The sequence below is a fragment of the Juglans regia genome, chromosome 14, assembly GCF_001411555.2.
Source record: "Juglans regia cultivar Chandler chromosome 14, Walnut 2.0, whole genome shotgun sequence".
Lineage (NCBI taxonomy): Eukaryota > Viridiplantae > Streptophyta > Magnoliopsida > Fagales > Juglandaceae > Juglans > Juglans regia.
Genome location: NC_049914.1, coordinates 21,708,417 through 21,720,859, shown reverse-complemented (window position 1 = coordinate 21,720,859; position 12,443 = coordinate 21,708,417). Strand labels below are relative to the sequence as shown.

Below are 12,443 nucleotides of genomic sequence, written 5' to 3'. Positions count from 1 at the left end.
TTAAGATATTTTATTGGGTTTTGAAAAATAAGAAAAAAAATTGAATAAAAATATTATAAAAGTTAAAAAATTATTGGAATATAATTTTTTATATTATTTTTGTTTTGAGATTGCAAAAAGATGTATTGTATTTTGTATGAAAGTTTAGAAAATTTATAATGATTAAATGAAAAAGTTAAAAATTTAAAATTTAAAATGTATTAGGTTTGAATGATGTTTGAAAAACAAATATTCGAGAATACTTCAAATGGTGGCTTTACAACCATCACTCATAGGAGCTATCGTTGGTCCGTTAGTTATATTATCATTTTTTTTACATGTACTTTTTAACATTTTTACATATTTTTTTAAAAAATTACTATATTATTAAAAATATTTTCTTAATTATTAAATAAAATAAAATAAAAAATCACAACAATAACTCTAAAAAATAAATAAATGATCAGAGTAATATTTTTCAGAAAAAATCTAATTGTAAGTGATTATGTGCACTAATACGCGTATCCATTCATTATGATTGGTCAGAAAGTAGATTTTATTGAAAACAGTGTTAATTTAAATTTAGAATATGAAAATAATAACATTAATATGCAGATTAATACGTAAACTTATTTATACATAACAAAATTCTATTTTTCATTTCTGGGCATGGTCCTCTTTATAATATTTTTTAAAAATTTTATTTTTTTCTTTTTTTATTTTAGTCCTTGACACACCCCTTTCTGTGTGTGAAGGGCTATATTAGTTATAAGACACGTGGCAAGGACAGTCTGACAGATATACAACGGAATAATGAAAACAATTGAGATTTAAGGGATGCTTGGGAGGAGTGAGATTGAGTGAGAATTTTGTAGGTAGGAATAAGATGGTTTGTTAATGATAAGAAAATATTTTGAATTAAATATTTATTAGATTTTGAAAAACGAAAAAAAAGTTAAAAAAAAATATTATAAAGTTAAAATATTATTATAATATTATTTTTTAATATTATTTTTATTTTACAATTTAAAAAAGTTGAATTATTTTTTATATTTTATTTAGAAATTTAAAAAAATTTTACATTTACCAAACCTACATTTTGTATTTATTTATTTATTTTTGTAATTCTAGGTGTTAACATTGAGAGACTTATAACATCTCACTAGGTAATGGGGGTATGTTACCTTGATGACATATAACATCTTTCATTTAATAAATTAAACTCTTTGGGGACATCTGAAACTATTTTTCAGATTTTCAACAGTTCTTGCAATTTTATTGCCCTATTTTTAATTTTTTAATTATTACTTTTCTTACTTTGGTGGCTTCCTTTTCCTTATAATATGCATCCAAGAATGCTTAGTTGAAAGTGTGTTGTATCAGTTACTAACTACCAAACTGGGCAAAAACTCTGATAATTGCACCCTTGCTGAAATCACAACAACGGATATTTCATGCCTTTTCTATTTTTATGTCTCTTTTTCCTAAGTTGGGTAGGAATTCAGCCCAGCCACTGACAAATTCAAATGTAATTAATGCAAAGAAAGTTCTTCTTGTATCCACTAGTCACCAACAAATCATGCTGGTCTCTGGTCACTGCTCAGCTACAAGGAGTTTCAGTTCTTCTACTTTCAATACCAAATATTCAACACCCAGAATTCATGATACCAACAAAAGTTGATTACAAGTCTATCTCGACTTTATAATTTGACAAAATACATGAAATGATCTAAAAAAAAAACTAGTCAACGGTACAATTGAATTGTCTTGAAATCGTCGTAAAAGATAAGAATTTCTACATCCCAGAAATGAAATCATATCATGAAGAAGAAGATTTTATCCCCAATTTATTATTATGTTGTTTTGTTAAGTGAATGTGAGAAGGTTAGGTGATCAGATGGCAATTAACTGAAAGTCAAGGATGTTACTGTTCTACTTTTATATATGTGTATATAAACACAAACCCACATCTATGACAGCCACAATCACTACCTGTCATAAAGATAAACTACTCTGTTTCTGTCCATGGTTGGCTCTTCATAGATACACAGATCTATCTGAGATCATTTATCTTTTTCTATTTGCAGAGAGATGCTTACAATGGCAGCATCGTTGTTTCTAGTGGGTGTTGTGATATATGCATATAAAAGCACAAAGCCTCCACCTCCCAAGATATGTGGGACGTCAAATGGTCCTCCTATTACTTCACCAAGAATTAGGCTCAGTGATGGAAGGCATTTGGCCTACAGAGAGAGGGGTGTTCCTAAGCAAAATGCCAAGTACAAAGTCATCGTTGTTCATGGCTTTGACAGCTCCAAAGATATATATTTGCCTCTCTCTCAGGTATGTATGGACTACTCATCTCCCCACAAGCCACCCTTTTGCTTGTCACTCGAAGGTTCTGTTTTGGTTTAAATTTTTTCTTTGAAAAAATGTGTAAGTCAGAAAATTTCTATCCAACGATTTATGCAAGTTTTTTTTTAAAAAAAAAAATACAAAAAATAAAGCTACTTTCTTTAGTATCATCTAAAAAGAAAAATATCTTCTCCTCTAATTCAGGTACTCTTTGTAGGTACACAGTTATTTTTAAAATTCCAAAACCGTGGGATTGTTTGGTTCCTTGACTGCACTCAGTCTAATTGAGTACGGTTTAAATTTAGATCTCTTTTAATATTGAAATATTCAACTTTTAAATTATTAAACTCATCTTAACTGAAAACATTTTATACGGGAGACACAATTTTTTCCAACTTTTCATAAACACATCTAAACTCATTTTAACATCTAAACACATCTAAATTTATTTTAACATTTAAATACATATAAACTCATTTTAAGTAGATTCCACAGAACTTACTCCACCTTGATGAAAGTGAAATTGAATCTTGAGTGGGTCCCAGAGAATTCACTCCATTTTGGGAACTCAATAAACATTGATTTGAAATTGTAAATTAATGAGACAAAATATGTTGCCATTATAAATTAAATAGCTTTCAAGGTACGGAGAAATGGACGCGTACATAAATTGGTTTTGAGCGGTGCAGAAAAGGATGGAGGAGCTGGATGTGTATATACTATCCTTTGACAGAGCTGGATACGGTGAAAGTGATCCCAACCCAAAGCGCTCGGTGAAGAGTGAGGCATTTGATATTCAAGAACTGGCCGACAGATTGGATCTTGGCTCCACCTTCTATCTCATTGGAATGTCTATTGGAACTTACCCAGTTTGGGCTTGCCTCAAATACATACCTCACAGGCATCCATTCTCCTCTCTCCTTATTTCTTTAATGATCGAAAGGTTTCTATTTTCATTTGTTTTTTGTTTTGTTTTGAAATTGTATTGAATTTGCAGGCTAGCTGGTGTGACTCTTGTGGTTCCAGTCATCAACTTCTGGTGGCCCTCTTTTCCTCCCAAACTGGTCAGTGAGAACTACAAGAAGCAACTAAAGAGAGACCAAATGAAACTCCGCATAGCACACTTTGCCCCTGGACTTGTCTACTGGTGGCTGACCCAGAAATGGTTTCCCTACTCTTCTATCTTGCAAAGGCACCCTATTCTTTTTAACAAACGCGACTTGGAAACCATACAGAAAATGTCCAAAGTACCAATGCCTGATGAGGTACAACTTCCCTCCTTGCTGGTCTATTTTTCAAAAAAAAATTATATTTGCAAACTGGCGTGGATAGCGCACATTTCACGATGTTGATATGATAAATCTTTTTATAAATCAAATTCAGCAGTATAGAGAGCCTGTCTCGTGTCTTGATACAGACTTATTACCGAGACTCTAAAGTTGTGTTTGGATGTTGAAGTGAGTTGAATTGAGTTGAGTTGAGTTGATAAAATATTATTAGAATATTATTTTTTAATATTATATTTTATGTTGAAATTTGAAAAAATTGTAACGATGAGTTGAGATTAATTGAGAGGAGTTTGATAACCAAACGAAGCCTAATAGTTACGACAAGGGCATGGTTTCTATTTTGCAGCACAAGGTGCGACAGCAAGGTGTCTATGAATCCCTCCATCGAGACGTCATAGTGCATTTTGGAAACTGGGAATTCGACCCGATGGAGCTCCAAAATCCATTCCCTAATAAGGAGGCCTCTGTCCACCTCTGGCAAGGCCATGCAGATAAGCTTGTGCCGTATGAACTGCAACGATACGTGGCGAAGAAGCTTCCTTGGATAAGGTATCATGAAGTTTCCGATGGTGGTCATCTAATGATTCACGAGGCTGGTTTGTGTGAGGCCATGTTCAGGGAACTTTTACTTGGAGAAGAACCCTGTATCATTTAGGTCATGGTTTTGTAAGTTGTGCTCCTACATCATGTGTATTGTGGCCAATTTTATTTATGTAGTAAATCTAAGTTTTGCACTTCTTATATAGCAAATTTAAGGTCATGACCAATGTGATAATAATCGTAATCAGTTTTAAACTATACAAATCTCGTGAATGATCAAGTTTATTAAGCAAAGAAAAATCCGTCGTCTTGTACAATGTCCATCAACATGTACAAGAGGATGGATTTGGAGAAATATAATATGGAGATTATTTTAGCTCTTTTTTTTCTTATTATTTTGGAGCTAGCACATTTTTTAGACCATTCTGATCAAGGATATCTATAATACTTCAAAAATAAAAAATAAAATTATACTTTACAACTCTAAACTACTTTCCTGGCCTCTTTGTACAGCACCCCAAAGTTCAAACCAGCATATCTCCCTTTTAAAGACTCCAAACTACTTACTTTGTCACCTTACATCTTTTAATTACCAAAACAAATTATGATTTATAGCCTTTATTAAGATATAATCATCAAGCAAATTGTGTCAAGTCAGTTTTTTTGTTATTTTTTATTTTTTTTCAACAATCAATGCAGTTCAATAATATATATATATATATATATATATATCACTTTTGGCTGTGGAAAATCATGTCTGACCAGTTGTGCTTTGAATTTGCTACTTATTTTTAAAATTATATTTAACATATATCACTTATGTTAGATATAATCATAGCTTACAAAGTGGGTAAATTTTGCGCATTTAAAAAAAAATGTGGATATATTTAAAATTCACATTAAAAATTCTACTTTTTAATATTAAGATTGTGTTTGGTTCCAAACTCAACTGAGTTTCCTCCACATTAAACTCTTTCAACCATCCAAACAACCAAGTGAACTACTTTCATACATGAATTTGGTGAGTTTTATTCCTATAGATGGACTGACAAAAGCTAATCTCGCAACTTTAATTTTTTTTTCGTAACTTGATGTCGTCAACTCTATGTCTCTCTCTACTGACAAGCATCATCTCTCTCTCTAACAAGCCATCAACTCTCTCTCTCATTTATTTCTTCTGGTAGCACAAGTCTTTTTTTTTTTCAAAATATCACTGTAGGTTGGCACGATGGGAGACAAGCACTGCTAGTGAGCAGTCATGGGTCCGCCAACTTTACAAATTCTCATAAATATATCTAAACTCATCTTAACATCCAAATACTTTAAACTCATTTTAGATAAACTCCACATAATTCTTTCCACTACTCAACTTAGTACTATTCATAAATAATTGAGATCAACTCAGCTCCATATCTAAATGCAACCAAAGTCTCATTTTTTTCAAAAACAAAGTACGTAGAGTTTATATACCTTAAAATTGTATCATTACTTTAAAAAAAAAAACATTGTAAAGCATGTGATTCTCCATATGGCCAATATTTTCTGGCTTTTGTCTTAGTTGGAAGAGAGTAGAACTGGAATATATAGCTCTGTCATTTGTATTTTGTCCCGTTTTCCAAGCCTAATTAAGTTAAGGTCTGGGCCTAGCAGTATGTGGCCTGCTAGCTATTAATGTGTTAATATAATGAGTTCTAAACATTTGATTTGCTTTATATTTTTGCCATAATTTTACAATTTCGGTTTATTCATTTTTTCAAGTACAATCATTATTATTTTTAAAATTTGTTTACGAATATTTTTTATTTATCAAATTCTTTGTTCTTTTTTTTTTTTTACTCTTTAAATCTATTTCTTTTTTCTTTTTTTAAATTAAATTAAATTTCATTGCTCCATAATCAAACAATACAAACCTTATCACTCAAAACAACATAAATAACCTTATTTGGTCCTTCTTCTAACCGAACAGACTCACTATCTAAAGACATTGCTACTCTAGCAGCAGCATGTGCTGCCTTATTACTAGCTCTTTTAATAAAAACCAACTTCCAACCTGAATGTCATGAGATTAAGAACTGAATATCATCAACCAGCTGCCCATTCCATGAACAATCTCGATTAGGAGCAGGATATGTCCATAACGCATGACGTTTCCCCACACACACACACACACACATCTACAGCAACAGGACATGTCCATAGCAGATGAAAGATTGTCTCATCTTCTCTTTTGCAAACAGGACACATACCCTCTTCAATAATCTGTTTTCTTGCCAAATTACCTTTTGTAGGTAAAATGTTATTAAGAGCCTTCCATACTAGCTGTTTCACCTTTCTAGGAACTTCCAACTGCCATAACTTCATCCACTGAACATCAGCATCCTCATCATTTGAAGACTGTCCTCGAGCCTGTTTCTTCATCATACAATCCACAAAATAAGCACTTTTAACTGTAAAAACTCCCTTGGCAATCTTCACCTAGATCAACTTGTCATTTACTCCCCTCTTACTAATTGGAGTACTATAGATTAATTGGGCCTCATTTTGACTGAAAACTTCCTCCACCAAATTTGTCTTTCATTCATGACTTTCAGCATCAATCAGGTCTTCAACTTGGGCTTCAGCCCCAACAGATTCATAGGAGTTTGTACCCTATAAGTAGAAGGTCGTGGTAGCCATCTATCATACCAAACACTAAGGCTTTTACCATTCCCCACTCTTCGCATAGTGCGTTCCTTAACCAGTTCTAGAAAAGACCAAATACATCTCCAAATGTGAGAGGGAGAAGACCCTACTTTGGACTCCAGCAGCTGACAGTTGTGATAGTACTTATGCTTAAAAATTTGAGCCACCAAAGATGAAGGCTCTTGAATTAGCCTCCACCCTTGTTTTGCTAACAAAGCCCTATTAAAGTTGATCAAATCCCTGAACCCTAACCCTCATTTAGTTTTCACTTTGCCTAACCTTTTCTAACTCCTCCAATGAATACCCCTCTCAAACTTGTTGCTCCACCAAAACTGAGATAAGATGGCTTTAATCTCCTTCAACAACACACATGGCACTCTGAACACACTCATAATATTAGCAAGAATAACTTGCAGCACACTCTTGATAAGAATTTCCTTACCTGCTGAAGACAATAAGTCAGTTTTCCAACTAGTAATCCTCCTCCAGATCTTCTCTTTTAAGCTTCTAAGGGCAGGTTTGTGAGGTAAGATAAGAATTTTGTGATTTGTTTTATTGTTTAAAATATTATGTTTTGGTATTATTATTGTATTGGGATTTGAAAAAGTTGAATTGAGATTTGAAAAATTTGAATTGTTTCTTATATTTTGTATGGAGATTTGAAAAATGTGTAATAATGAGATGAGATGAGAATTTTGTGTCTCATCCCACCCCCAAACTTGCCCTAAATGTGTTGTACTTAGACCTGCCTACCATAATCGGCAAACCCAAATACTTATGATAATTGCCACAAAGCACTCCATTAGTGGACTGAGTTATTAAATCTTTAGTAGCTGAGTTTGTATTTGAGCTAAATAGAATAGAAGTTTTCTATTTATTCATAGTCTGACCAGAGGCACATTTATACTTCCACAAAATTTGTTCCACATTAAACCACTCTTCCTGCATAGCTCTATAGAAAATGATACAATCATCAACAAATAAAAGATGGTTTATTCTTAGTCCACCTCTCGAAGCTACCACTCCTTTAACGATCCCATTTCTCTCAGCTTCTTGAAATAAAGAGCTTAACCACTCAGCACAAAGGAGAAATAAATATGGAGATAATGGATCATCTTGTCTTAACCCTCTTGAAGGAAAAATGGTTTCCCTTGGTATCCCGTCCACCTTAACTGAATAACTAACAGATCTGACACAAGTCATGATCAAACTAGTCCATCTTTCACCAAACCCCAACTTAGCATCATTGCCTCCAAGTAATCTCATTCCACCATATCATATGCTTTGGACATATCCAATTTAATAGCCATACTTTCCACCCTACTCTTTTGCCTCGATTGCATAGTATGTAAAAGTTCATAGGCAACCATAATATTGTCAGTGATTAACCTACCAGGAATAAAGGCACTTTGATTCCAAGAAATAACCTTAGACATCACCACCTCCATTCTATTAGTCAAGACCTTGGATATTAACTTATACAATACATTGCATAAGCTAACAGATCTAAACTCATGCATAGAAGTTGGAGAATTTACCTTAGGTACCAATGCAATGTGAGTATGATTAAGACATCTAGGCATACTTCTACTTCTTATAAAATCCAATACCAATTGAGAAACATCACTGCCAACAGTCTCCCAATGATCTTGAACCCAGCACTAAAACCATCAGGTTTAGGAGCTTTAAAAGGGGACATCTGCTTCAAAGCTATCTCAACTTCTTCCCTTGTAAATTCTCTTTCCAAACTTAGTCTCATATCCTCTGAAATCCTTGGTTCCACCCCACTTAAACACTGATTAAAGTTCTCCTTGGAAGCGTAAGTTGAAAGAAACACCTTGGAAAAATGCTGCCAAAACTCATAAGCAATCTCCTTACTTTCAGTCAATAAACATCATTACCATCACTCACATTTTTAATAATATTCATATTTCTCTTTTGGTTAACACAAGCATGATAGAATTTTATGTTTCTATGACCCTTCTCTAACCAATACCTCTTTTCTCTCTGCTTCCATTTCATATCCCTAATCCAACAAAAACCCAATCTCCTTTTGCAAATGTTTATGAGCATACATGGTATTCGGCCTCTCATCTCTTTGCAACAGACTTAAAACTTTAGGTTTTTCCTTGATAGCATTTACTCTTTCCCTATTAATATGCTTGTTCCACATTTGAAGTCATTTGCTACAAGCATCTAGTTTAGCTTGCACATTCTCTAGCTGAGACAACCCCCCCCCACCCCTTTTTGCCACTCTATTTCCACTGTAATGTTGCATCCTTCTTCTTTACTCTAGTTAGCTTCATACTCGAAATTACTGAGCCCCCTCATCTGCATACTTTGGTTAGAAGCACAATTTAGCAAAACACATCTATGATATGAACATATGGCAGTTAAGGTATCCACCTGATACTCAACATAATTATCCAACCACATCTTATTAGCCAAAACTCTGTCTAATCTCTCTTTGGTGAATGTAGCATCCTCGTGCCGATTACTCTAGATAAATTTTTCCCCTCTCCACCCCAAATCAAACAAGTTTCCCTTCTCCAAAACCTATCTAAATAGACCCATTTGGCCCTCACTCCTCATTCTACCCCCTCATCTTCTCATCATTAGACAATATCTCATTAAAAACTCCAATAACACACCATCCCCTATCAATAGGTTTAAAGGATTGTAACATATCCCCAGCAACCTTCTTCTGACTTACTTCTAGGTGACCATAGAAACATGTAAGAAGCCATCATGTCCCACATCGCTCATCAGTTTTAAATGCATTGACATATCTTTGAAAACAATTCACCAATTCTAATTTGATATCCTGCTTCCACATAAGCATTAAACCTCCACTCCTACCAACAACATCCACCATAATACAGCCTTCATATTTTGCTTTTCTAGCAACCAACTTAGCGTGATTAGAAGACAACTTAATTTCCATGATAAAAACCACATCGGTCACTTTGGCCTTTACTTGGAAGCAAATGCTTTGTACTGTTCAGGGATTCCCAAGCCTCCGACAGCTCCAGCTTAATATTTTCATAATACTTGGCGGGGCTGGAACATAGCCACCACAAACACCTTATGATGATCATCACCAGTCTGATGGACCTCACTTTTTCCTTTCTTAAAACACACCAAATCAGATAACAACTCTTCTGTCTCATCAATCAGCCTTTTTTTACCAGACAAAGGACCCAAATCAGAGACATGCTTACCTTGAGATATTGCTCTCCTCTTCCATTTACCTTCTCCTTTCTAAGTTTTCTGAGATATTGCCTGGACATTCACCTTTTCCTTCTTCTGGTTAGGAGCCAAATTCAACTTCTTAGCCGTTAAGACAGTTACCATATAAGGCTGCACACTGGGCCTTTCATCGATTACAGGCCTTATAGTAGACTGAGTTATAAGCTTGGGCCCAATAGAGCCCACCAACTCCCCCTTATCCCTCCCACCATTTGTAAAGGCTATATTCAAAACAACTGTAGCAGAATCTTTCATAACTAGATTCACCGAAATTCTCTCACAAAACCCCTCATTATCTCGCACTAAATCCTCCACTCTATCCCATCTTTCAAATTCCATAACGAATCCACCTTTTCCAGCCAAATCTAAATTAATGCCAACGATTTCGCTATTGCCATAACTACCACAACCCTCTGTATTTTGTAATGCTTCCTTCTCTGCCACCTTTAACTGGCCACCGTGATATGTGCTTTCGACGGACCCCTCCACTACTCGATAGTCCTTTTCCCAACAGAATGACGTATTGCATGCCTCCTTCCCTCCAAAGCAAGCAGCAGTAGACGTAGGAGATGACTTACGCCAGAAACCATTCTCAGCACATAACCATTTACCAAACTACATGACTGAGTTCTCCTCCTTCTCTACTCCTATACTATCTTTCGTGCAATCAGAAGCTTCATGCACCAACCAACCACACTTAGCAAATTTTCGGCAACTTCTCATATTTAAATTACACCCACAATTTCATCCCATACGAATTAATGAATCTACCCCTAGCAATAGATTTTTGAAGAGGTAATTCAACCTTTACCCTCAAATACTTCCCCCACCCCACACCATCCTCCGCCACATCCACCTCCAGCACTCTTCCTACTGAAACCCCTATTTGCATTCCACAATCCTTCATCATTTGTTCCAATGGTAAATTGTGTATCTGTAACACTTCAAATTTGAACTTAATTTGACCAAGCTGCATAACACCGTCATAAGGCAGTAGAGGGAACAAAGCATTTTTGAAAAGCCACGGTCGTCCGTCAAGAATTCTCTGAAACCTAACACGCTTGTTGATCAGCCAAATTTTTGCCATAGTATTTGCTACATTCTTCTTTCCTACTACTCGATCCATACAGAATTTCCCAATGAGACTCATTTCCCCTTTCTTCTTCACTTCCTCATCCTCCCCATAAGGGATATCCAGCACCACTTCCTCCTCCTCCGACAATTGCAATTGACTCCACCTATTTTCAATATCATCCATAACAATCACAATCCACACCCTTCACAAAACACACTCTCAGTTTCAACTGAAACACCACATCTGGAGTCTCCTAGAGACCAAAGAGGAGACTGCTAATTCTATTTCCCTTGTTTTATTCTTTTCCTCCAATTTTATGTCTTATCTTTGCTTTATATCCATTCACGCCTTAGGTCCTTCAGTTTCATGTCTTGTCCTCCCTTTCTCTATTATAACATTGCATAACAAGCCTTCAATCTTCCATGAACTCTTGCTGACTTTTCTCTTGCACTCATTTACTCCCAAATCACTATGATTGAGAGACTGAGATATTTATAAAGGCCTTGGTGGTGCACTATTTAAGTGATGTGTTTTCTTTAAAAAATAAAAGTGATTGAGAATGTACTTAATTGAAATTTAGAGAAAAACGAATAAGCTTATGGCAAAACATTTATTGGGCAATGGAGGTGGATTTTGTTACTGAAACTGATAAAGCTTGTAAAGATCTCATATTCAGTATACAAATAAGGTCCACAACAAATTCATGTAGCTAGGAATAAGGATTGCAAACTCACTTGGAACCTTTTCTCTGTTAGTGAGTAAAAGGAAACTCATTTCTTAAAGAAGGCATATATTTTTATTATTGTTGAGAGAATAAAAAAAAATGTGATTGTTGTGACCTCTCACGGAAAATTGCCTGAAAACATAGGACATATAATTTATGATGTGGGCAGCCTTTAAGGCCCACTGATTCAACTTATCTGGTTATATAAATTTTGATCATTGTTCTTTAGAGCATGATTTTGTGATGAAGCACTGAAATTGTCCCTTGGGTTTTCATTTAACCTATCTATGCTCTATTTGCTACTTTTTTTTTTAAAGGGAAATTGTCATCATTCATTGATTAGAGAAACATGACCGGATACATGCAGGGATATCCTCATATCAACCATTACCATAAACCAATTAATGCATTTGGAGCTCTACCAGTACACTATTTCCTTTTAGGATTGGTCTAGTCTTCACTACTGCTAATATTCTCTACAGACAAACGGCCATGAGACAACACTCTGTCTAAATAAAGTATATCTAACGTATCATATGAGTCTATATCA

General features: G+C 34.7%; 1 protein-coding gene across 1 annotated transcript; it reads left to right on the top strand.

Moving 5' to 3' along the window:
• The first annotated feature begins 1,960 nt into the window (after positions 1-1,960).
• LOC108985833 lies at positions 1,961-4,357 on the top strand. The gene is made up of 4 exons (XM_018958268.2): positions 1,961-2,322; positions 3,024-3,235; positions 3,332-3,599; positions 3,970-4,357. Exons 1-4 carry the CDS (start codon positions 2,071-2,073, stop codon positions 4,276-4,278), a joined length of 1,041 nt encoding a protein of 346 aa, XP_018813813.1. The 5' UTR covers positions 1,961-2,070; the 3' UTR covers positions 4,279-4,357.
• Positions 4,358-12,443: the final 8,086 nt, after the last annotated feature.

What these genes read in the sequence shown, in the direction of transcription:
- LOC108985833 (XM_018958268.2), top strand. Translation starts at nt 2,071, where the DNA reads ATGCTTACAATGGCAGCATCGTTGTTTCTAGTGGGTGTTGTGATATAT. An exon ending in TATATTTGCCTCTCTCTCAG is followed by an intron (nt 2,323 to 3,023) that starts GTATGTATGGAC and finishes TGAGCGGTGCAG; the next exon opens with AAAAGGATGGAGGAGCTGGA. An exon ending in AAGTACCAATGCCTGATGAG is followed by an intron (nt 3,600 to 3,969) that starts GTACAACTTCCC and finishes TCTATTTTGCAG; the next exon opens with CACAAGGTGCGACAGCAAGG.